A 24,930-nucleotide genomic window follows, 5' to 3' on the forward strand; every position below is an offset into this window, starting at 1 on the left:
TTCTTGTAGAAAAGAAGGTTAGATAACCATTAGGTTCATAATATTATGTCAATTGACAAATGTCAAGCTGTCAAGATGGACGTTGCCTAAATACTTATATAATTATTTATTTGAAAATGATGTTTTGGAAAACTCAGATACTTTAGATCGTAGACGCGGAATAGTCCAAGAAAATCAGTTCAGCCGTTTGAAAGTTATCAGGTATTTTCGGTCTTTTTTAGTTACTATAACCTTCACTTGTCGGGGGTGTTATAAATTTTTAATTTACACTTGTTACGACCTTAAGAGGATAGCGGGAATTTGGTGGATGAGGAAGGCGGGAGGATCGTGTGTGGTGGCGCGCTCTTGGGAAGGCCTATGTCCAGCTGTGGACGCAAACAGGCTGATTGTTTTTTTTTTGTTAGACGTAACCTGACCTGACTTTGTGAGTCACCTACGAACTACGAGTGGTTAAATTTTGAATTTTTACACTTAGCTGAGTTTTAGCTAATAGATATCGTTTACTCACTAAACAACTCGATTTTAGTTTTACTTGAAATAAACCGTGTAAGTCTGAATGTGTGTTGATTAAATATGGAAATCTATACGTGGAAACCAACGAACGGAATCCATAATTTTTGAATGAATTTTCGCGCCTCCGTCAGTCAGGTGGCGACCACGGACGGTGAAACATCTTCACGTTTTCTTTAGTAAATGACCGGTTAAAAAAAGTGCCAGTCGGACTCGCAAACTAAGGGTTCCGTACCATCGTACAAGGTATACATACGAACATTGCATGATAACTTTCAAACGGCTGAACCGATTTTCTTGGAATATAATAGCTAAGAATACTCTCGATCAAGCCACCTTTCAAACAAAAAAAAAAAACTAAATTAAAATCGGTTCATTAGTTTAGGAGCGACTATGCCACAGACAGATACACAGATACACACGTCAAATTTATAACACCCCTCTTTTTGGGTCGGCGGTTAAAAATGAGAAAGTTATCTAAAATGGAGATGCTGAATAAACCTGGACCCCAGTCAACACTAATCATCATTATCATCTCAACCCATGGCTGGGCCACTAGTTACTGAACACGGGGCTCTTCCATATTGTTCCCAAAAGGTATGTGAAGTCTGCCAATCCACACTTGGCCAAGACTAATAAAAACTAATCTAAACCATTCTCATTGTGAGAGGAGACCCGTCCTCAGTAGTGGCCCGGAATATTGCCGGACCTGAGATTTGCCACATCTGAGATTCTTCGATGTCGGGGCGAAACAAGTCGCGGGATTTCAATTACTTTTATACTTGGCATAATATTGTATATCAAATCTTTGAAAAGAGCAACCGCCGAGTTTCTTGCTGGTTCTTATCGGTAGGAAAGGCATTCCAAACCAGTGGTATCTACCTACTCTTGACGATTCAAAAGTACTTGTAAAAGTTTAATTTAAATTGGAAAAACGTGCCTCGACGCACGTTTTTCCAATGGTTTTAGGATTTTTATGGTGCTGCGTGGTGGTGGTGCGTATTGCTGGCTTGGTGGCTGGATTTTCCTGCACGTTTAGCAGTTTGGGGCATATTGCATGCTGCAAACTGCACCGTAAAGACTTGTCCTTGGTTCCTTGTATTATCATGGGCCTCCGCAGAGTAACGTCAGCTTCTATACAACATCTCACAGGTGTTGCTATGTGACGTATGTAGGTATGTGTGTACGAGAGTCATTTGCGAATAACTCCTAAACCGGTTCTGCTCCGAGTTTCTCGTTACGTCGGACGTCAAAGTTCAGCGAGTAGGTAGCGCTGTAGGAAGGAAAATAAAATCAATATTGCTCGTCCGGTAAGGTATTTTTAGGTACGCGATAAGCTTAAGTTCGAGTTGTTTGCTCTTCTCAGACCTGGACGCGTTTGGAACCCTCGTAGCTTTACTTTTAAGTTTTTTTAGAGTTCCGTACCTCAAAAGGAAAAACGAAACCCTTATAGGATCACTTGATTGTCTGTGTGTCTGTCAAGAAACCTGTAGGGTACTCCCCGTTGACCTAGAATCATGAAAGCCAGGTTTCGTTTGTTCGAAGTTCCCTGTCTTGAAATGTGCCTTCGTGCTCTTATAATAAAGACCTCCCTTATCATTCCACGAGAATCGAACCCAGGACTTCTTGTATCCTTAGCGCACCACTGCGCTCCAGAGAGGTATTTTGTAAGTTGTAAGTATAACACGCCACGCAATGTTTTTTTCGTTTCACGAACGCAACTCGAGCATTGTAACCGTTTCCGGTTGTAGAAGGAGTTGCTAACCTTCGGTATTGTTTCCTTTCACCGCTGCTGACACACTTAGGCTGGAAGCATACTCACAAATCGCCACGCACGTAGTGTGTTCAAAATTTAGCGTTCCGGTACGTTGCAGTGTAGAAACCAAAGGAGTATGGGTTGAACTTACACATTCCAGGTTAGCCCGCTTACAACTTACACCACACGAGTAGATACTCGCGTGTCTTAGACTGCATCATCACTTATCAACAGGTGAGATTGCAGTCAAATACTAACTTGTATCTGAATAAAAATAAATCACATTAATATTACAAATTAGCTGATGCTCGCGACTTCGTCCGCATGGATTCAGGTTTTTAAAAATCCAGTGGGAACTCTTTGATTTTCCGGGATAAATAATAGCCTATGTCACTCTCCTAGTCTTTAACTATACCCATGCAAAAACTCGCGTCGATCAGTTGCTCCGTTGCGCCGTGATTGAAGGACAAACCAACAAACAAACACATACCTAATATGGGTAAAGCCTTTTTTTGCGGTTTTCAGATTTATTCCTGTACTTGTGCTATAAGACCTACCTACCTGCCCATGATTCTAGGTCAACGGGAAGTACCCTATAGGTTTCTTGACCGACACGACGGACAGACAGACAGATAGCAAAGTGATCCTATAAGGGTTCCGTTTTCCTTTTTAAGGTACGGAACCTTAAAAAAACCGGCCAAGTCCGAGTCGCACACGAAGGGTTCCGTACTATCGTACAAGATATATCTAACACCTTTATGTACGGAACCCACGGAACCCTTAAAACAAATCTGGCTAAAGTATCCAGATAGTAGTTACAATCTGTTTATTGATTAATACAATAATCTAGTGTGTGTATTAATCAGTATTATTTGCATAGATGGATATATTATGTACAATGTACATATCTAATGGAATTTATCGTATTTGCCAGTATCATTAACAGGGCTCTCTCCGTCACGTACTCCATACAATCGTAGTTCCAATTTCATTTGAATATTAAGCAACCAAAGTCCATGAAATTTTGCAGACATATTCTAGAAAGTAATATCTGTCTGTGGTGTTTTAGACTTTTCTTAAAAATATGTAGTTTTTAAATTACAGGGGCTCAAAGATTTGTATGTAAATTTTTAAGACCGCGTAACTTTGAAACAGAATATTTTAACAGAAATTTGGAAAACCACAGTCATAGATATTAGTTTCTAGAATATGTCTGCAAAATTTCATGGACTTTGGTGGCTTAATATTCAAATAAAATTGGAACTACGTTTGTATGAAGCGAGTGACGGAGAGACCCCTCTTAAGTAGCCGCGAGTATTTGACTACGACACTTCTTATTAGGGTTCCGTACCTCAAAAGGAAAAAAGGAAACCTTATAGGAATTTTTCATCAGTTTTCCCTCCCACTTTTAATTTGGGTACCTTCAAGTCAAGAGTGAATAGGCAACTTCTAGGCAAGCGCGCTCCATCTTAGGCTGCATCATAACTTGCTAGCAGGTCTGATTGCTGCCAAGCGCTATTCTATAAGTATATGTAATTAAAAAAAAACCGACCAAGTGCGAGTCAGACTCGCGCACTGAGGATTCCGTACTCGGGTATATTTTCCAACATTTTGCACGATAAATCAAAAACTATTATAAGTACATAAAAATAAATAAAAATCTTTTTTAGGATGTACAGACGACAAAGTGATCCTATGAGGGTTCCTTTTTGCTTTTACGGAACCCTAAAAAGCTTAGAGGCCTTTTTTCTTTTTTATGCCAATACTACAAGTTGCCATTGGGCAATTCTTTTTAATGAATAAATTAACTTATCAAATTCATTGTCTCTATTTGTAATTTATGCTTTACTTTGATTTCACTATACGAGTTTTTACATGAATAATGTATGTGTTTTGTATACCTACAAATTCTTTAAAACCGATTTACGTCACTTTATGTTGTGGAACCGAGTTTTTTGTGACGTAAATGTACAAAGTTCAATAATTAAAACGACACTTAAATAAATTAAAGATGTACTAAACAAAAACGGCCAGGTGCGAGTCAGACCCACGCACCGAAGGTTCCGTACTACAGAAAAATAAAAATAAAAAGAATCACTTTTGTTAATGAATCGCAAAACTAACTTTGTTTGTAGAGGTTTATAATTTGTTAGTATTAAAAAAAACTGTGATAGAACACTGGTTTTATTTTTCCTGTAAAATATACATAAACATTTTTTTCGATTGGTACCTAACTTCGGAGATAAGAGGGAAGGAACGGTTTTTTTGACATTGTGTATTATGAAATTTTAAATTTAATATTACAAAATGTCAAAAAATTTAAAACTACGAACACGTAAACTATTATGCACAAAAGTAAATAAAAATCTGTTTTAGAATAATACAGGTAAAACCCTTTCATATGATACTTGATCTTATCTTATTTTGAAAATTGAATTATTTGTTTATGAACACATTTTTTTGTGAAATAACCAATCACAAATTCACGGTTTACGGATTTTTCCCTCTAGTTATGCTATAAGACCTGATTCTAGGTCAACGGGAAGTGCTCTCTAGGTTTCTTGACAGACAGACAGACAACGAAGTGATCCTATAAGGGTTCTTTTTTCTCTTGAGCTACGGAACCCTAAAAATAAGCAATTAGTGAGAACAACACTTGAAAATATTAGAAATAGAACCATAGGTACATGATGGTATATCAGATTAAATTAAAGATAAAATAATAGCACATTTAATAATAGTTATTTCAGTAGCTTGGTCACTTGCAAATAGGTACCTGGCTGTTATCGATAAGAAAAATATTTTTAACTTCTGTTATCTTGGCAGCAATCAGTGAGAAAAACATTTGAAACTATTAAAAAAAAATTGGTCTGTGTTCTAAGTTTTTAACCGAATTCATAAACAAGTGTAAATTAAAAATTTATAACACCCCCCACAAGTGAAGGTTACAGTAACTAGAAAAGACAGAAAAGACCTGATAACTTTCAAACGGCTGAACTGATTTTCTTGGACTATTCCGCGCCTACGATCTAAAGTATCTGAGTTTTCCAAAACATCATTTTCAAATAAATAATTATGTATTTAGGCAACGTCCATCTTGACAGCTTGACATTTGTCAATTGACATAATATTATGAACCTAACGGTTATCTAACCTTCTTTTCTACAAGAAAACTAGAAAAGAGCTGATACCTCTTAAACGGCTGAACCAATTTTTTTGGATTATAGCTAAGAACACTCTCGATCAAGCCAAGCCACCTTTCAAACAAAAAAAAAGTAAATTAAAATCGGTTCATTCGTTTAGGCGCTACGATGCCACAGACAGATACACAGATACACACGTCAAACTTATAACACCCCTCTTTTTGGGTCGGGGGTTAAAAAGGTAGAGTTCTTGTAAATCTTTGGGCCCGTGTAAGACATTTTTACTAAAATCTAGAAAACAGAGAGATATATTTTTATTCTAATCTAAGGTTCACTGTGCCGACAGGCAGGTAGGTCGACAACCACACGCGATAATGGTGAACGCACATGACCGTGATCTTGATTGCTGTTTGATTGCGTAGGTACCTATCTACACTACCGTATTGAAGCTGAAATAGCTTATTGAGTTCCTCACAGAGTGACCTCAGGAAGGTCCAAAAGTCATTTGTTGGAATGGCTATAATCTTTTATAACAAAATACCGCAATCAATTTTGGACTTGCCTTTACACAAGTTTAAAAAATCTTTGACTATGCTCCTGAAAAAAGCATATAATACAATCGAAGATTATGTAAATGATAAAAGAGCGTGGATTTCACCTGCAGCACGCTCCAGCAATGCGCGGGACTTCAATTACTTTTAAACGTAATAATATTGTGTATCAAATCTTTGAAAAGAGCAACCGCCGAGTTTCTTGCTGGTTCTTCTCGGTAGGAAAGGCATCCCGAACCAGTGGTAGATGCTTTTGACGATTCAAAAGTACTTGTAAAAGTTTAATTCTGATATTCGGTCAGAGTTCTGATATTCGGTCAAAAGTCGTAGGTTCTTAAAATCTGTCGTACTTGAAGGCATCGCTAAGGTCTGCACCCGTACGTCGTAGTCGGAATTCCACAGATATGTGTACACTTACGAAGCGATTCGCCTCCTCGTTTCTTATTCGAACCGCTAGGATATGGAACGCCCTTCCGGCATCAGTCCAATTTTAATATGGGTTCCTTTCGAGGTTCCATTAGTCAAGAGTGAATAGCCATCTTCTAGGCAAGCGCGCTCCATCTTATCTGCTGTGCGCGCTGCATCATCACTTGTCAGCAAGTATGATTGCAGCCAAGCGCTGCAGCTGGTCAGTAAAAAAAAAACTAGAGTTGTGTGAAAGTGTGCATGTTTGATGGTTTATTAATTTGTCCCAACGGAGCAACGGAGCAACGGAGCAACGGATCGTCGTGATTTTAATAAGCTACTTTTATCCTGGAAAATCAAAGAGTTCCCACGGGATCTTATCAACCTAAACCCACGCGGACGAAGTCGCGGACATCATCAATACTAATATTATAAAGAGGAAACCTTTGTATTTTTGTATGTTTGTATTGAATAGGCTCAAAAACTACTGGACCGATTTCAAAATATCTTTTACCATTACTTAGAGGGATTCTTCCGAATCCGTATAGGCTATATTTTATCCCGGAAAATAGATAGGATTTTTCGTGGTAGTGTCCACCCGTGCGAAGCCGGGGCGGGTCGCTAGTCTTGATATAAAAGTCCCTAGGTATAACTTTTTTATAGATATTTAAAGCCTTTGTTTGAATAATAGCTGGACTAATTATTTTTTACTTAGTTTATTTGCATTAATGATTAGTTTAATTACTGGGTAGAATGGCTAGGTACCGATTCGATTTTACTTTTTATTTTAAATGACTTTAATGATACTAGGTAGGTATAAATTAGCATCGTGATAGCAACTGTGTAACTCACACGCAAGTCTTGACTATATACTATCCACGGAAAGAAGTTAGAGGATAGGGCTCTCTGTTATACGACAATCCCATACAAATGACAGAGACGAAAATCTCAGTGCGCGCTAACCATTTTGAGTTACCAGCCAATCACACACACGTTTCAAAAAAAAAACGGCCAAGTGCGAGTCAGACTCGCGCACCGAGGGTTCCGTACTCGGGTATTTTTATTTTACACGATAAATCAAAAACTATTATGCATAAAAATAAATAATAATCTGTTTTAGAATGTACAGGTATGTAAATCCCTTTCATATGATTCCCCACTTGGTATAGTTAGTTATCTTGCTTTGAAAATTGAAACACATTTCAATTTTTTTTCTGTGATTTAACCACGAATTCATGGTTTTCGGATTTTTTCTTTACTTGTGCTGTAAGATCTACCTACCTGCCAAATTTCTTGATTCTAGGTCAACGGGAAGTACCTTATAGGTTTTCTTGACAGACCTGTCGTCTCTGTCAAAAAACCTAAGGGTACAGACAGACAGACAGACAGACGGACAGGCAGAAAGACAGGCAGACAGATGGATCGACAGACCAAGCCACTTTTCAAACAAAAAACTAAATTAAAATCGGTTAACGAGTTTAGGAGCTACGATGCCACAGACAGATACACAGATACACACGTCAAACTTATAACACCCCTCTTTTGAGTCGGGGGTTAAAAAGAGAACCATATCACGTTTGTATGGTACACGTTATGTATGAACTGAACTCCTCTTTCCACTGAATAAATAGCTATAATATTGTGTGTTTAGATGATTTGAGAAAATATTACACAGTACAAAGTCCACAGTTTACATTTTATTCTTCAAATTATAAATGCAAGTACCTGTCTGCGAGTTTTCTATTAGGGCAACGCCACATACCTACGAGAGTCGAGAATACCATAAGGATAAAGTGTTAAAAATCCCCACCGATCCTATGTGTGCTACAAAAGTTATTCGGGGTCAAAGGTCAAAATTTGAGGTTTTTTGGATTTTTCTTAAAAACGATAAGTTTTATCAAAAAAATATTCATACCAAAGTCACGGTAATATTATTGCCAAAGTTGTAGATCTTAAAATGTTCTACAAAGATGGCATTGATAATTTTTTTCCTAAGAGTATAATACTATACACTACACTACCTCACAGGTGGCGTGGAAATGTGTAGGTACATATCATGTATGTGACTCTTAGAATCGCGATGTTAGGAATGGTAACAGGAATGGTAATAATGTAAAATATTAATTTTTCGTACAAAATATAGCCTATGTCACCCGGACCTTTACAACGAATCGATTGACACGTCTTTCATCAAAATCGGCCCAGGAGTTTAGGAGCTACGATGGAACACACAGAACGTGGGTACAAAAATACATACATACATACATACTTTCCTTTTGGCTTTGCCTTAGTCGGGTAAAAATACCGTTGGTATGTGCCTCGGCCATTGACTCACTACGGCCGCTACCTCAACTGGACACGATGACGCGATTAGCGAGACGCGGAACACGCGATACCACACCATCTCTCTCGACCAATCACAGCAGTCCAGTGGGCTGATGGTTTGCACCTGAAATATCATTGGTTCCGCAATTTTTTATTAGGGATAGCCCATATTTATTTATTTATTTATTTATTTATTCAAAGGTACACACAACAGGTTGTAACTAAAAATGGTCCAAACATAAAAACAAAAGATCCTAATCTAATATCCCGGCTACATTGCGGACAGCAGGATAGAATATAATTATTCATCCAACTTTAACAAACACTTGGCCTTTTGAACCAAGAAACACTTTTTAGGGTTCGGTTTAATCCTTCCGTCTGTCCATCAGTGGACTGTATCTCGTAAACCACAATAGGTAGAGATTTGCAATTTTCACACAATGTGTATTTCGATTGTCGCTATAACAGCAAATAATAAAAATTTCACGATGACGCGAGAAGCGACTGATGCGGAACACACCACACCATCACTCTCGACCAATCACGGCAGTCCAGTGGGCCGATGGTTTGCGCTTGAAAATATCATTGATTCCGCAATTTTTTATTGGGATAGCCCATATCCCGGCCACATTGCGGACAGCAGGATAGAATAATTATTTATCCAACTTTAAGAAACACTTTTTTTTCCCCCTCTCGTCTGGCTTTACAAAGATTAGCCAATGTCAAGTTTGAAATTATTTGTAACAAGTTAGTTATTAAACTATACAAGTATCTGTGCCGGCGCTCGCCGACACACGCACGGCACCCCCTTAGAGCGCTTTCCAGTCAGTTTTAACAAAAAAAACACTCCAAAAAGGCAGAGCACGCCCGCCAGCCAACACCAACACAGACTAAGTCCAAGAAACACTTGACCTTTTGAACCAAGAAACACTTTTTAGGGTTCGGTTTAATCCTTCCGTCTGTCCATCAGTGGACTGTATCTCGTAAACCACAATAGGTAGAGAGTTGAAATTTTCACACAATGTGAAAACAATTACGAAATCACTTTCATGCATGTTGAGATTAATGTCGCGCAACTTATTTCAACACGCATTAGACGTTAATGTGTGATTGTCGCTATAACAGCAAATAATAAAAATTTCACGATGACGCGAGAATTTCACGATATGCGAAACACACCACACCATCACTCTCGACCAATCACGGCAGTCCAGTGGGCTGATGGTTTGCGCCTGAAAATATCATTGGTTCCGCAATTTTCTTCCGTTTGAAAATATCTAAAAAGAACAAGTGTAAATTAAAAATTAATAACACCCCCGACAAGTGAAGGTTACAGTAACTAGAAAAGAGCTGATAACTTTCAAACGACTGAACCGATTTTCTTGGATTATAGCTATGAACACTCTCGATCAAGCCACCTTTCAAACAAAAAAGAAACTAAATTAAAATCGGTTCAATAGTTTAGGAGCTACGATGCCACAGATAGATACACAGATACGTCAAACTTGTAACACCCCTCTTTTTGGGTCGGGGGTTAAAAAGCAGCCCTTACACATATTATAGGATCACTTCGGTGTCTTCACTTACTTTTCTACTTTTCATCCTGGAAAATCAAGGAGTTCCCGCGGAATTTAAAAAAGACCTATATTAACTCGGACGAAGTCGTAGGTATCATATTCTAATCTAGTATTAAAATAGATTTAATTTTTCATTTGAGAAAGAGGATGCTGTTTTTGATTAATCTCAGCTTTTACTAAAAGCAATTATATTAAAAAAAATGTAAGTTTGACTGAGACAGTAAAAAAAATATAAATAGCTTTTTTATACTTAATATTATGTTTAACCTTGTGCCCTTCGCCACAGAGATAAATAATTGTCATATTATATAACTACTTGCGTAACTTTGCAACATTCTTATTTTATAAACAAAGTAATTAAAATAATACATAAGGTTTTTTTTAAATTTATATACAAGTTACCCTTGATTGCAATCTCACCTGGTAGTAAGTGATGATGCAGTCTAAGATGGAAGCGGGCTAACCTGGCATGGGTATGGCAGGTACTTAATACTTTGCTTACTATGTATACAGGATGAAAACCAGGTGGAAATGAAAGTAAGATAACTATACCAAGTGGGGTATCATATGAAAGAGCTTTACTTGTACATTCTAAAACAGATTTTTATTTATTTTTATGTACAATAGTTTTTGATTTATCGTGCAAAATGTCGTACCCGAGTACGGAACCCTCAGTGCGCGAGTCTGACTCGCACTTGGCCGGCTTTTTCTGTACAAAGCCGTATTTACTTTACGAGTTTAGTGGCATGAAATTAATTTCGTGACATTAATTTCATAAGCAATTTCACGTGTTAAGAGGGCTCTCTCCGTCACTCGTTTTATACAAACGTAGTTCCAATTTCATTTGAATATTAAGCAACCAAAGTCCATGAAATTTTGCAGACATATACTACTAAAACTAATATCTATGTCTGTGGTTTTCCAGATTTCTGTTAAAATATTCGGTTTCAAAGTTGCGCGGTCTTAAAAATTTACATACAAATCTTTGAGCCCCTGTAACTTTAAAACTACATATTTTTAGAAAAATATAAAACACCACAGACACAGATATTAGTTTCTAGAATATGTCTGCAAAATTTCATGGACTTTGGTTGCTTAGTATTCAAATGAAATTGGAACTACGATTGTATGAAACGAGTGACGGAGAGAGCCCTGTTAACGTCTAATGCGTATTGAAAATAGTTGCGCGACATTAATCTCAACATGCATGAAAGTAATTTCGTAATACAATAAAATATTCTTTATTTGCAAATGTGGGTGTGTAAAGTATAGTGATGTTACAATTTATATAGTACTAGCTGATGCCCGCAGCTTCGCCCGCGTGGATTGGTCAGATCCCCTGCAGCATCAGGATTGAGGAGTTGGACTCCAAAATTTTTATGAAACAATGTCGCAAAGTTCCTCTATCGATTAAAAAAGAAATGTCGCAAATCGGTTCAGAAATCTCGGAGATTTCGGTGTACATAGGTAAAAAAACACAACTCCCTTTTTGAAAGTCGGTTAAAAAAGTAGCCTATGTTACTCCCTAGTCAATTCTCTACTTGTCTGTGAAAATCCCGTCAAAATCGGTTCAGCCGTTCCCAAGATTAGCCTTTTCAAACAGACAGACAGACAGACAGACAAAAATTTTAAAAACGTGTGATTCAGTTATAGTATCGTTCAAATAACCATATGACCTTAATATGCGGTAGTTATTTCGAAATTACAGACAGACACTCCAATTTTATTTATTAGTATAGATCACAAATAACCATAATGTAATTGCATGCAAAATACAAATAAGCCTAAAACCTATAAGTGTGTCTGTCTGTCTGTCCGCTAGCTTTTCATGGCCCAACAGTTTAACCGATTTTGATGAAATTTGCTACAAAATTAGCTTACATCCAGAATTAGTAGAAGGGCATAAGCTACTTTTCATCCCGGAAAATCAAAGAGTTCCCTCGGGATTCTTATAGGCCCATCCGTTTAACCGATTTATATGTTTGATGAAATTTGGTAAAGTGATAGCTTAATCCCCGGAAATTGATATACTTAGGCAACTTTGTATCCCGGCAAATCAAAGAGTTCCCACGGGATTTTTATGAACCTAAATCCACGCGGACGAAGTCGCGGACATCATCTAGTTAGTTATTAATAGGGAATTAAGAATCAGACTATACGTGTACGAAAAAATACGTGTACGGCAGTAAAAATTGTAAATAAATTACCTTTGGAAATAAGAGAACTTGTAAACGTAAATAAAATACAAGGCCTTAAAAAGAAATTATTTGAATATTTAACTAAGAATATTATTTATAGTGTTGATGAATATCTAAGATGACATTTTTGTTTTTCTTTTATTTTTTTATGTAATCTTGTAATATTTTTAAGATTTGTAATATTTTTTTAATACTAAGTATTCAGAATTGTAAATTCCCTTTATTGTATAACTTCATTTATTTCAAACAAGCGAAAATTTTACTTTTAATTTAATTTGTCTATTCACTATGTTGAACACAAAATTAATGTATTTGCATGCCAGCTTGGCGTGATACAGCTGGAATATTTCTATAATTAAACCTGTAAAACCTGTATCAGCAAATAAATAAATTGATTGATTGATTGATTGATTGAAATTTCGTCCAAATCGGTTTAACGGATGGGCCTTGAAAAGCTACCAGACAGACAGGCATACTTTTGCATTTATAATATTAAGTATGAATTATGCATAATGCCTAAGTGCGAATTTACCTTACTTTGAGCTTTAATTCAAAATAGAGGTACCTATACCTATTTGAATTTCGATATAGATTTTCAAATAAATGGTGAAATAATTTTCCATGGGTATGTTACGATAGTGAATAGGTATTTTCTAGGCAAGCGCGCACCATCTTAGGCTGCATGATCACTGGCTGCCCCACCGGTCTCTCGCCTGTCCAGTTTGGTGACGGGCGAGGGAGATGTTAAGGATGGGGAACGTGGAAAGAGAATTGCCCTCCCCACAAACCCTAGCCCTCGAGAGGATTTGTGGGTCCTGGATACGGGGTGGTCCGTCGCTCACAGTGTGGTCCTCGGGTTGGTTGGCGTGCTGTGGTTCCGGCATGCTTCTAACGGTGTTTGGGGGGCATGTAGTGTCCCAGTGGTGGGTCTGCTACGGCGGGCATCCGCTGGCGGAGTAACGAAGTGTTTTCGGTCCCTTGTGCTCCGTCATCAGCGGTGGGATGGAACTTCGCGAGGTTTTTAGTTGGTAGGAGTCCGACATAACCAACTTGCTCCCTCGTGTCGGTGGTATCCATGACGGATTTTCCTCTCGAGAACAAAAAAAAGTGTATAGGTATCTTCTAGGCAAGCGCGCTCCATCTTAGGCTGCATCATCACTTGCCAGCAGGTTTATGGAGACAAGCGCTAGTCTATAAATTAAAAAATAAAGGTCTTTGCCCCATATTCAGGTGTTCCCAAGTTATTTTGGCAGGTCATCGACCGGCGATACGTTAGGTACCTATAAATTATATTGAATGGGTATTCATATAATACATGAATATACCGAATTTCGCTAGTTAGGTATTCAGAAATTATTACAATAATCAATTTGTAGAGCATTGAACAGTGTGAACTTATACTTAAGTTTCCCTTAGATAGATAGAAAACTTGATTGCACACAAAAAAAGAAAAAAATCGGCCAAGTGCGAGTCGGATTCGCACACGAAGGGTTCCGTGCCATTGTACAAGAAATAACACTTCATTTTTTTAAATTTTCATGGCAGCTGTTGGGAAATGTTTATTATTTTGTTGCGGCAATAGAAATAAACATTCTGTGAAAATTTCAAGTCTCTACCTAGTACGGTTCACGAGATACAGCCCGCTGACAGACTGACGGACGGATAGCGGAGTCTTAGGAATAGGGTCCCGTTGGCACCTTTTGGGTACAAAACCACAAAAAACCAAAGAAAATATAAACTAAAAACCGGTCAAGTGCGAGTCGGGTTTTAGGGTCCAGTAAGTGAGTTTTAGGGTCCATATATAATTATTAATTATGAACATCATATTTTGGGTGTATGAAATATTTCTTAGAACATCGCAGTAAACTGTGAAAGAAAAACCCAAAAAAAATCGTTTGTTTTTACCATTTGGTTATGGAACCCTAAAAACAATGCAAAGGTTTATAATTTGCTTAAAAGATCGCAGAAATCTTAACTTTTTTTAAATCTGATCAAAATGATGAATCTGATCAAAATGATGAGACTTTACAAGATTTTATAAGATTTTTTTTTTGTTTCAGAAAAAAAATACAGCGGCTCTATGACGCGAAGCCAGCGTTAGAATAAGACAGCACACAGACAACCCAACAGAATGTCGTCCAAAGCTATATACGAGGCGACAGGGAAGGACCTTATTAACAGGTAACAGGGAAGAACATCACACTTCACACTAGTATTATAAAGGCGAAAGTTTGTGTGTATGTTTGTTACTCCTTCACGGAAAAACTACTGGACAGATTTGCCTGAAATTTGAAATGGAGATAGATAATATCCTGGATTAGCACATAGGCTACTTTTTATCTCGGAAAATCAAAGAGTTCCCGCGCGACTTTGAAAAATGTAAATCCACGCGGACGAAGTCGCGGGCGTCAGCTAGTAATATTTTAAAGGCGAAAGTTTGTGTGTATGTTTGTTACTCCTTCACGCAAAATACTGAACGCATTTGGCTGAATTTCGAAATGGAGATAGATAATATCCTGGATTAGCACATAGGCTTCTTTTTATCCGGAAAATCAATATTATGGATTCATGGATGGATCAAATTTCGTCCGCGTGGATTTCGTTTTTCGAAATATTGATTTCCCGGGATAAAAAGTAGCCTATGTGCTAATCCAGTGTAAAATCTATATTCTATATCCATTCCAAATTTCAGCCAAATCCGTCCAGTAGTTTTTGCGTGAAGGAGTAACAAACATACATACATAGACACAAACTTTCGTCTTTATAATATTAGTGTGATTTATTGTTTTGTTTTGTTTGAAAAATGTCTTTATTATCAAATATTAAATATATACACAGTTTATGTCCCGGTAACACACAGGATAAACACAAAATAATAAATCTAACACAGTTTGGCAGGCTATACACGCCCCTTTCAAACTTACCAATATCATAGTCAACACTCCATTCACATCATAAATACATCACAATAGGTTAAAAAAACTAAACATGCAAACCTTAGTACACGGTTAACACTTCTACACATATATAGTGTGATTTTGTTGTAATAGCGACCATACACATAGAAAATTTCAACTCTCACGGTTCATGAGATACATCCCGCTGACAGACAGATGGATATTTTCTCAATATTAGTGTTTATTTCCAGGCACATAGCCCCAGGCACAGCGCTGGTGCCGTGTCGGTTTGCAGTCTTCGAGCACGGGACGATATGGGAAGATGAGTTGGGCAAGAACCCATGGCTCACGAAAGAGGTATGTGTTCAATGAAAACACTTTCAGAAACTTTAATATACAACTTTTATTACAACACAAAAACACTAACACACAACATACAAAAACACTTTTACTTGGATTCTTTTTTTTCCTCTCTCTGGCTTTACAAAGATTAGCCAATGTCAAGTTTGTAGTTATTTGTAACAAGTTAGTTAAACTATACAAGTATGGACCCCGTCTATGCCAGCGCTCGCCGACACACGCACGGCACCCCCTTAGAGCGCTTTCCAGTCAGTTTTAACAAAAAAAAAAAACACTCCAAAAAGGCAGAGCACGCCCGCCAGCCAACACCAACACAGACGAAGTCCTTTTCCTTACTTGGATTCACATGTTTGTTGCGTGCGCAGAGGTTGCTTTTCTACCAGAGATGTGCTATGCTATAGCTCGACCTGCGCATCTTTCTCGCGCAGCTACTTTGCGGCGGCACATCTTCATAGCGCACCTCCTCGCACAGCTACATAGCTTAGTATTGGTGGAAACAGTTACATATTTTCGTAGCGTAGATTTCACATCTTCGTAGCATAGCTGCATAGCACATCTCAGGTGGAAAGGCACCCTTAGGTAGCACTACACGGGTCTGCCCGCGAAATTCAAATTTAATTTGGTTTTTCGAAATTTAACCTATACGACAAAGTACGCTTATGGCATTCTAATAGCGCCAATGGTAGTATCATCTCTACAGGTTTATATAAAAATCTTTACTTGAAAGTGTTCAGTTTAAGAAATTAGTCAAATTAATGAGTTTAACGTGAGTTACTCACAAATTAGTCGATGCTCTGACTAATTTCACTGACTAAGTCTAAGTAAGAAACTCCTTAGCTAAGTAGAGAAACTCCTTTCGCCATCGCCCGCTAATACTTTATGCTCACTTAATTAAGCTACTAAGTTCTTCTATGGTGGTATTTTTTAGTTTTTGAATTTACTACGTTAACTTAATCTTATCGTGTTTTTGTTCCCAGCAATTGGTGGTAAAACCAGATCAGTTGATCAAGCGCCGTGGCAAACTCGGCCTGGTCGGAGTCAACAAGTCCGCCGCCGAAGTGCGTCGCTGGCTGTCCGAACATAATAACAAGGAACAGAAGATCGGCGCCGCCTCCGGAAAGCTGAGGAGGTTCGTTGTGGAACCATTCATCAAGCATGAACCCGTGAGTGTGATTCCCTCTCTTTCTAACTCATCATTTGTAGGTAAGAGAGAGAAAGACGGCAGAAGTGCGTCGCTGGCTGTCCGAACATAATGACAAGGAACAGAAGATCGGCGCCGCCTCCGGAAAGCTGAAGAGGTTCTTTGTGGAACCATTCATCAAGCATGAACCCGTGAGTGTGCCCCCTCTCTTTCTGACTTGTACAGTTGTAGCTAAGAGAAATAGAGACAGCTGCCGAAGTGCATCGCTGGCTGTCCGAACATAACAAGGAACAGAAGATCAGTGCCGCCTCCGGAAAGCTGAGGAGGTTCGTTGTGGAACCATTTATCAAGCATGAACCCGTGAGTGTGACCCCCTCTCTTTCTTACTCGTACAGTTGTAGCTACGAGAGATAGAGACAGCTGCCGAAGTGCGTTGCTGGCTGTCCGAACATAATAACAAGGAGCAGAAGATCGGCGTCGCCTCCGGAAAGCTGAAGAGGTTCGTTGTGGAACCATTCATCAAGCATGAACCCGTGAGTGTGACCCTCCTCTCTTTCTTACTCATCATTTGTAGATAAGAGAGAGCAAGACGGCAGAAGTGCGTCGCTGGCTGTCCGAACATAATAACAAGAAACAGAAGATCGGCGCCGCCTCCGGAAAGCTGAAGAGGTTCGTCGTGGAACCATTCATCAAGCATGAACCCGTGAGTGTGACCCTCCTCTCTTTCTTACTCATCATTTGTAGATAAGAGAGAGCAAGACGGCAGAAGTGCGTCGCTGGCTGTCCGAACATAATAACAAGGAACAAAAGATTGGCGCCGCCTCCGGAAAGCTGAGGAGGTTCGTTGTGGAACCATTTATCAAGCATGAACCCGTGAGTGTGCCCCCTCTCTTTCTGACGTGTACAGTTGTAGCTGAGAGAGATAGAGACAGCTGCCGAAGTGCGTCGCTAGCTGTCCGAACATAACAAGGAACAGAAGATCGGCGCTGCCTCCGGAAAGCTGAGGAGGTTCGTTGTGGAACCATTCACCAAGCATGAACCCGTGTCTACTCTCTTTCTAACTTATACAGTTGTAGCTAAGACAGTGTGAGACAGCTGTCTAAACATAGCCAACAGGAGCAAAAAATCGCTATATCGGTTTGTCCGTTGTCTTTTCACTACCCATCTGTTAAACCGATTTTGACAGAAACTGTGATGGCTCGCGTCTTGAAGACGGATAGAAGATACAGTTTAATTAATTAAAAAAAAGAATGTTAGCCATGCTGCTAATAATAACTAAAACTCCCCTTTTCCCCTCCAATTAGGCGTAAAGCTTGTGCCAGGAGTGGATACGACAATAGTGCAACGGGTGGAGTTTGAACCGCCGACCTTTCGGAATTCAGTCCGCTCCTCAACCGTTGAGCTATCGAGGCTCTGAATTATATAACTCCTTATTTGCAGAGCGAAGAGATGTACCTGTGCATCCAGTCGGGTCGTCGCGCGGACACCATCATGTTCCACCACCAGGGCGGCGTCGACGTCGGAGATGTCGACGCGCTCGCGCTGCGCCTTGACGTTAGTACATCCCTATTTTTTTCGAGTTCCGTACCGCAAAAGGAGAAAAGGAACCCTTATAGGATCACTTTGCTGTCTGTCCGCCCGTCTGTCTGTCCGTCTGTCGTGTCTGTCAAAAAAAACCTAGATTGAAACGTGATTAATCATTGATTTTTAGGGTTTCGCAACTCAAAAGGAAGAAGGAACCCTCATAGTTCCTTCGTTACCCTTACCCTTTTTTTGTACCCTTCGTTGTCTGTCTGTCTGTCAAGAAACCTATAGGTTACTTCCTGTTGGCATGAATCATGAAATTTGGCAGGTAGGTAGATCTTATAGCACAGGTAAAGGAAAAAATCCGAAAATTGTGTATTTGTGGTTACCTCACAAAAAAATTATTAAAATATTTACTAAATTACTCTTGATTTGAAGGTACCCATATTAAAATTGGAGGGAAAACTGATGCTGGAAGGGAGTTGCATATCTTAGTGGTTTGGATCCCTATTATCTTAAAGTTAAGAGTAGAAAATCTCTTTGGTTCTCTCCAGCTCGCAGCCGGAATACATGGGATGCTTTGCGGACTGTTGGTTGGTTTGGTTTGCGGTTACATTTGATGTAAATGTTTCGTATTTTTGCAGGTGCCTGTGGACACGTTCCCCACAGGTGAAGATATTGACCGCGCGCTGTTGAAGAACATAAAATCTGTCACCATTAAAAGGTTAGTAATAGTAAACTACAGTCGAATTTTGAAACAAGTCTTAAATTTTTTTTTTTTGGGTTGTGCCACTCATGACACAGTTTATTCCGGCGCTTCTTCTGCTTGAGGTCTTTTGGCTTTAATGCTCAAGTATTAGAGGCGCCGAGATAACCTAACCCGTAGGCATAACTGGTAATGTGTGACACAGCTTTCAACAAGTGTAAATTAAAAATTTATAACACCCCCAACAAGTGAAGGTTACAGTAACTAGAAAAGAGCTGATAACTTTCAAACGGCTGATCCGATTTTCTTGGATTATAGCTAAGAACACTCTCGATCAAGCCACCTTTCAAACAAAAAAAAACTAAATTAAAATCGGTTCATTAGTTTAGGAGCTACGATGCCACAGACAGATACACAGATACACACGTCAAACTTATAGCACTCCTCTTTTTGGGTCGGGGTTTAAAAGTAAAAGTTTTTCTTTCTTTCTTTCAACACGTTTTGACATTAGCTAGTACGCCCCGCATACCCGCACAGCCCCCGCTGGTGAGGCGTCTCCCCGTTTAATACCCCGATTGCCATCTCGACCTGTCGCCGTACGATAGTCACTTGCCATCAGGTGAAATCGGTGTAAATCGCTAACTTGTTATCAAAAAGAAAAATGGACACTGGTTTAATAGCATTAAGATTGTTTATTTAAATTAGATTCTGATACCCATAGTAATTTTTAATTAAAAAATCAAATGTACCCTATCTTAATCCTCAAAGTGACTATAATATTATCATGCTAAACCCGCCGGCAATGTAGTGATTGATAATTTTGATAACTTTTATCAAATTCAATAGCCTGTCGGTAACTTCTACTGATAAGAAATCTTTGATTTCCGTATAATGCATTGGCTGATGCTCGCGACTTCGTCCGCGTGGACCACACAAATTTAAGACCCCTGTGTTACCCCTTTAGGGATGAAATTTTCAAAAATCCTTTCCTAGCGCATGTCTACGTCATAATAGCTATCTGCATGCCAAATTTCAGCCTGATCAGTCCAGTAGTTTTAGTTGTACGTTGATAGATCAGTCAGTCAGTCACCTTTTCCTTTTATATGTATCACACTAATATTATAAAGGCGACAATTTGTGTGTATTCACGCAAAAACTACTGGACGGATTAGGCTGAAATTTAGAATGGAGATAGATTATACCCTGTATTAGCACATAGGCTACTTTTTATCCCGAAAAATCAAAGAGTTCCCATGGGATTTTTAAAAAACCTACATCCACGCGAACGAAGTCGCGGACATCAGCTATTATTTAGATATAGAAGATAAATAATACTTTTTTTTCCATCTTTTCCAGGATACTAACAACATTCATAACCTCCCTATACCGGGTATTCGTAGACCTATACTTCACATACATGGAAATCAATCCGGTAGTGGTCACCAACGAAAGGGTTTACTTATTGGACTTGGCGGCCAAGTTGGACCAAACGGCCGACTTCATTTGCGCAAAGAATTGGGGTGAGGTGACCTTCCCACCCCCTTTCGGAAGGGATGCCTATCCTGAGGAGGCACATATTGCTGATTTGGATGCGAAGAGTGGGGCTAGTCTTAAGGTGAGTTTAGCTTTAAAGTCCTTGAAATCTTGCTATAAATATTGGGTCAAATGTTGGCTCGAACTTGGGTTGATTAATTTGCCAATTGACCTGGACTGTCGCTTCTGAAAGAGTTTACCTGTTGGACTTGGCGGCCAAGTTAGACCTAACGGCCAACTTCATTTACGCCAAGAAGTCAATTTCCGGGGCGTAAGCTACCTCTGTACAAATTTTCATATAAATTGGTTAAACGGATAGACCCTTAAGAATCCCGTAGGATCTCTTTGATTTTCCAGGATAAAAAGTAGCCTATGTCCGTCCCCGGGATGTACTAGCTAACATTGTACCAAACATTAAAATCGGTGCAGCGGTTGAGCCATGAAAATGTAGCAGACAGACATACTTTCGCATTTATGATATTAAGTATGGAAGTATGAATAAAGTTTTTGGTTCCTTGTATATTATGAACTTCCGAAAAGTACTACTTGGTCAAGCTACGTTTGCACCTCGCGTCGACTACGTCACACTGACGCTTAGGTACGGTATGCGAACCGTACTGACGCGACAAGACGATCGCGGGGGGGTGAGCGGGGAAGTGGGAGACGCGCCGCATTCCAGCGAGGTGCAAGCTTAGCGCGACCGAGTTATAACGCCTACACTTCTATATACAACAGATGTCGTTCTCTTCTAGTTAACAGTCCTCAACAAGTCCGGTCGTATCTGGACGATGGTGGCCGGCGGAGGAGCGTCCGTGGTGTACACGGACACAGTGTGCGCGCTGGGGGGCGCGGCCGAGCTCGCCAACTACGGGGAGTACTCCGGAGCGCCCACCGAGAGCCAGACCGCGGACTATGCCAAGACTATATTCAGCCTCATGTGCCGCGACCGACACCCGAGCGGCAAGGTTAGTGTTCCAGTTAACAGTCCTCAACAAGTCCGGTCGTATCTGGACGATGGTGGCCGGCGGAGGAGCGTCCGTGGTGTACACGGACACAGTGTGCGCGCTGGGGGGCGCGGCCGAGCTCGCCAACTACGGGGAGTACTCCGGAGCGCCCACCGAGAGCCAGACCGCGGACTATGCCAAGACTATATTCAGCCTCATGTGCCGCGACCGACACCCGAGCGGCAAGGTTAGTGTTCCAGTTAACAGTCCTCAACAAGTCCGGTCGTATCTGGACGATGGTGGCCGGCGGAGGAGCGTCCGTGGTGTACACGGACACAGTGTGCGCGCTGGGGGGCGCGGCCGAGCTCGCCAACTACGGGGAGTACTCCGGAGCGCCCACCGAGAGCCAGACCGCGGACTATGCCAAGACTATATTCAGCCTCATGTGCCGCGACCGACACCCGAGCGGCAAGGTTAGTGTTCCAGTTAACAGTCCTCAACAAGTCCGGTCGTATCTGGACGATGGTGGCCGGCGGAGGAGCGTCCGTGGTGTACACGGACACAGTGTGCGCGCTGGGGGGCGCGGCCGAGCTCGCCAACTACGGGGAGTACTCCGGAGCGCCCACCGAGAGCCAGACCGCGGACTATGCCAAGACTATATTCAGCCTCATGTGCCGCGACCGACACCCGAGCGGCAAGGTTAGTGTTCCAGTTAACAGTCCTCAGCACATCCGGTCGTATCTGGCCGATGGTGGCCGGCGGAGGAGCGTCCGTGGTGTACACGGACACAGTGTACGCGCTGGGCGGCGCGGCCGCCAACTACCTATCATGAAGTTTCTATAGTGCAGATTCCTAAACGCTCTGTTAGTGCGATTTAGATTGGCGTGTTCTACTTTGACTTCCGATTAAGTTACCCGTGCTGCCATCTAGTTCGTGCGTAGAGTAATTAGGCTTGGATTCGTGTGTCGAGTGATTGTTGATTGATTTCTTCGTATGAGTGAGAAGCGACATCTGCAAATGGAATATACAGGCTTAACCAGGTGTTCAATTTCTCAGGTGCTCATAATCGGCGGTGGTATCGCTAACTTCACCAACGTAGCAGACACATTCCGAGGAATCATCACCGCCATAGAGACGTATAAGGACGCCCTACTACAGTACAATGTTACCATCTTCGTGCGACGAGGCGGACCCAACTATCAGGAGGGACTCAGGTAAATTAATATAAACAAATAAATAAAATAAACAAAAGTTTATTTAGCTCAATCACAAAAAAAAAAAACAAGAATAAAAATTAAGATACAATTAAACTTAAATATTAATTAAACTTATCGCGATCGCTTGTTTTTTACCCGACTATGGTGAAGCCCAAAGGAGGGTTATGATGTTTGACCTATATTTTACTCTTGAAACGATTCAAAGCCAATAAAAACTTGTCCTGTGCCTTAAACTTCCCTCGTGAAATAAAAAGCCACCGCCAAGTTCATTTTCAAGTTAAAAATGGTTTATAGGTTTTGGTGTTGATCATGAAAATGACGTTCATTTTCAAGTTAGAGATGGTTTATAGGTTTTTTTTACTGCATGTACGTGTCATTTCCAAAGTTTTCGGGGTGCTATTGCGAAACTGAGGTCCATTTTGAAATTCGAAATATCCGACGTGTTTTGAAAATTTGCAGTACAATTCGTTTCCAACGTTTTTGATTTGCTTATTACGGGATATGGTACTTATTTTTAAACACAAGATGGCGAACATATTTTTTTTTGTTTCAATAAATCACACTAAAAAGCGTGGTATGGTATGAATTTAAATTTTTCTAAAACAAAAAATATTTCCAGACAAATGCGTGAAGTCGGCCACCGTCTTCGGATCCCGATGTACGTGTTCGGCCCTGAGAGCAACATGACGGCTATAGTCCGTCTCGCTCTCGGCCACGCGCCCATCCCACCAGATCATCAATTGGACTATGCTCCCAAGCAGCTGCCCAAACCAGAACCCGCGGTGAGTTGATATACTCATCTTATTTTAGTTCATGCAGTTATAGGCAAGGGAAAAGAAGATGGCCCTGAGGGTAACTTGACTACTATAGTCCGTCTCGCTCTCGGCCACGCGCCCATCCCACCAGACCATCAACTGGACTATGCTTCCAAGCAGCTGCCCAAACCAGAATCCGCGGTACCCATCTTATTCTAGCTCATGCATTTTAGGGTAAGGGAAAGAAGACAGCTGCAAAGGTGTTATTTACAACAGATCCAACATGACTATTCTCAAACCAGAATCCGCGGTAAGAGCTGCCATACTGCTATCTCGCTCACACGTAGCACTGAAATAGTACTGTCTCTTTCGCTTATGGCACAGGAGCAACATGACGGCTATAGTCCGTCTCGCTCTCGGCCATGCGCCCATCCCACTAGACCATCAATTGGACTATACTCCCAAGCAGCTGCCCAAACCAGAATCTGCGGTTAGTGCTATTATCTCGCTCACAGTTAGCGCAAACTTTGTATCTCTTACAAACACATTCACTGTTGACAATCTTGGCGGCTCTTCAAGAATTTATTGATCCACCCCTTAAATAACCTCATGTTCAAATCTAGTGGGGACACTCACTCAGTGAAAAAAGATCTGGCACAAAAGGTATTTAGTGCACTAGCAACCTGGTGGTAAGGGTTAGATTTGATTTCGGAGGCGTGTTGTGTAATTGTAGAAAATGTAGTGTGCAATTTGGGGGTTGGAAGAGTCTTTCTTGGGTGTGGAGACTACACTGCAGCGTCGTGTTCTTCTAGTCTACCAAGGTCGTGATGTAAATAACACAATTGCTCATTTGAGAAAATCACTACTTTATTACTTTACGAATCTAAGTTTAATTATACAAGACCAGTGTACGCGGCGTACGTGGAGCAACTGACGCCGAACGCTTTAACAAAAAGCCAACACAGCAAAACGTTGAACGACGTCAGCAAATGCCATAAGGTCGGACTACTTGCCAGTGGATTCCTTATTCTTGTAGTCTTACTACACGCTTTTGAATCAGACTGGGGTGCTCTCGTTCAAAACTGAGACCGTTACTCTCTCTTATACTCATCTCTTATTACTGAACATTTTGAAAATATGTTTTTTGTGTTATAGCCAGCACCAAAAATCGAGCTGCCTGAACTTACGCCAGCACTATTAGACCTGGTGTGCTCCCAGGCGCCTACGCGAGCTGAGCTGGGGCAGCAGTTGTCCACCGCGCGGCCACTCTTCACTGATCGCACCAAGGCCATCGTATGGGGCATGCAGAACCGGGCCATCCAGGTATGTTTTTTTTTTTCTTTAAATCTGGCTTTACTCTGATTAGGCAATGTCAAGTTTGTGATATT

The 24,930-nt window shown here is 40.4% G+C and overlaps 1 protein-coding gene across 10 annotated transcripts in view; it reads left to right on the forward strand.

The window, feature by feature from the left end:
* Positions 1–24,930, forward strand: part of LOC123878592 (ATP-citrate synthase) — a 48,002-nt gene that overhangs the window by 11,223 nt on the left and 11,849 nt on the right. For 4 of the 10 annotated variants that reach the window (XM_045925874.1, XM_045925870.1, XM_045925871.1 and 1 more), the window contains exons 2-11: positions 14,526–14,646; positions 15,614–15,719; positions 16,700–16,885; positions 18,304–18,417; positions 19,032–19,111; positions 20,450–20,708; positions 21,379–21,591; positions 22,627–22,784; positions 23,407–23,569; positions 24,698–24,865. In XM_045925874.1, the coding sequence (XP_045781830.1) occupies positions 14,597–14,646; positions 15,614–15,719; positions 16,700–16,885; positions 18,304–18,417; positions 19,032–19,111; positions 20,450–20,708; positions 21,379–21,591; positions 22,627–22,784; positions 23,407–23,569; positions 24,698–24,865 (1,497 nt within the window). In that variant the 5' untranslated portion in view covers positions 14,526–14,596. Of the gene's footprint in view, positions 1–7,251; positions 7,254–14,525; positions 14,647–15,613; positions 15,720–16,699; positions 16,886–17,362; positions 17,397–17,545; positions 17,567–17,611; positions 17,737–17,795; positions 17,906–18,303; positions 18,418–19,031; positions 19,112–20,449; positions 20,709–21,378; positions 21,592–22,626; positions 22,785–23,406; positions 23,570–23,933; positions 24,033–24,697; positions 24,866–24,930 lie in introns of those variants that run through there. The other 6 variants (XM_045925873.1, XM_045925875.1, XM_045925872.1 and 3 more) reach the window with 6 other exon arrangements.

The sequence above is a fragment of the Maniola jurtina genome, chromosome 26, assembly GCF_905333055.1.
Source record: "Maniola jurtina chromosome 26, ilManJurt1.1, whole genome shotgun sequence".
NCBI lineage: Eukaryota > Metazoa > Arthropoda > Insecta > Lepidoptera > Nymphalidae > Maniola > Maniola jurtina.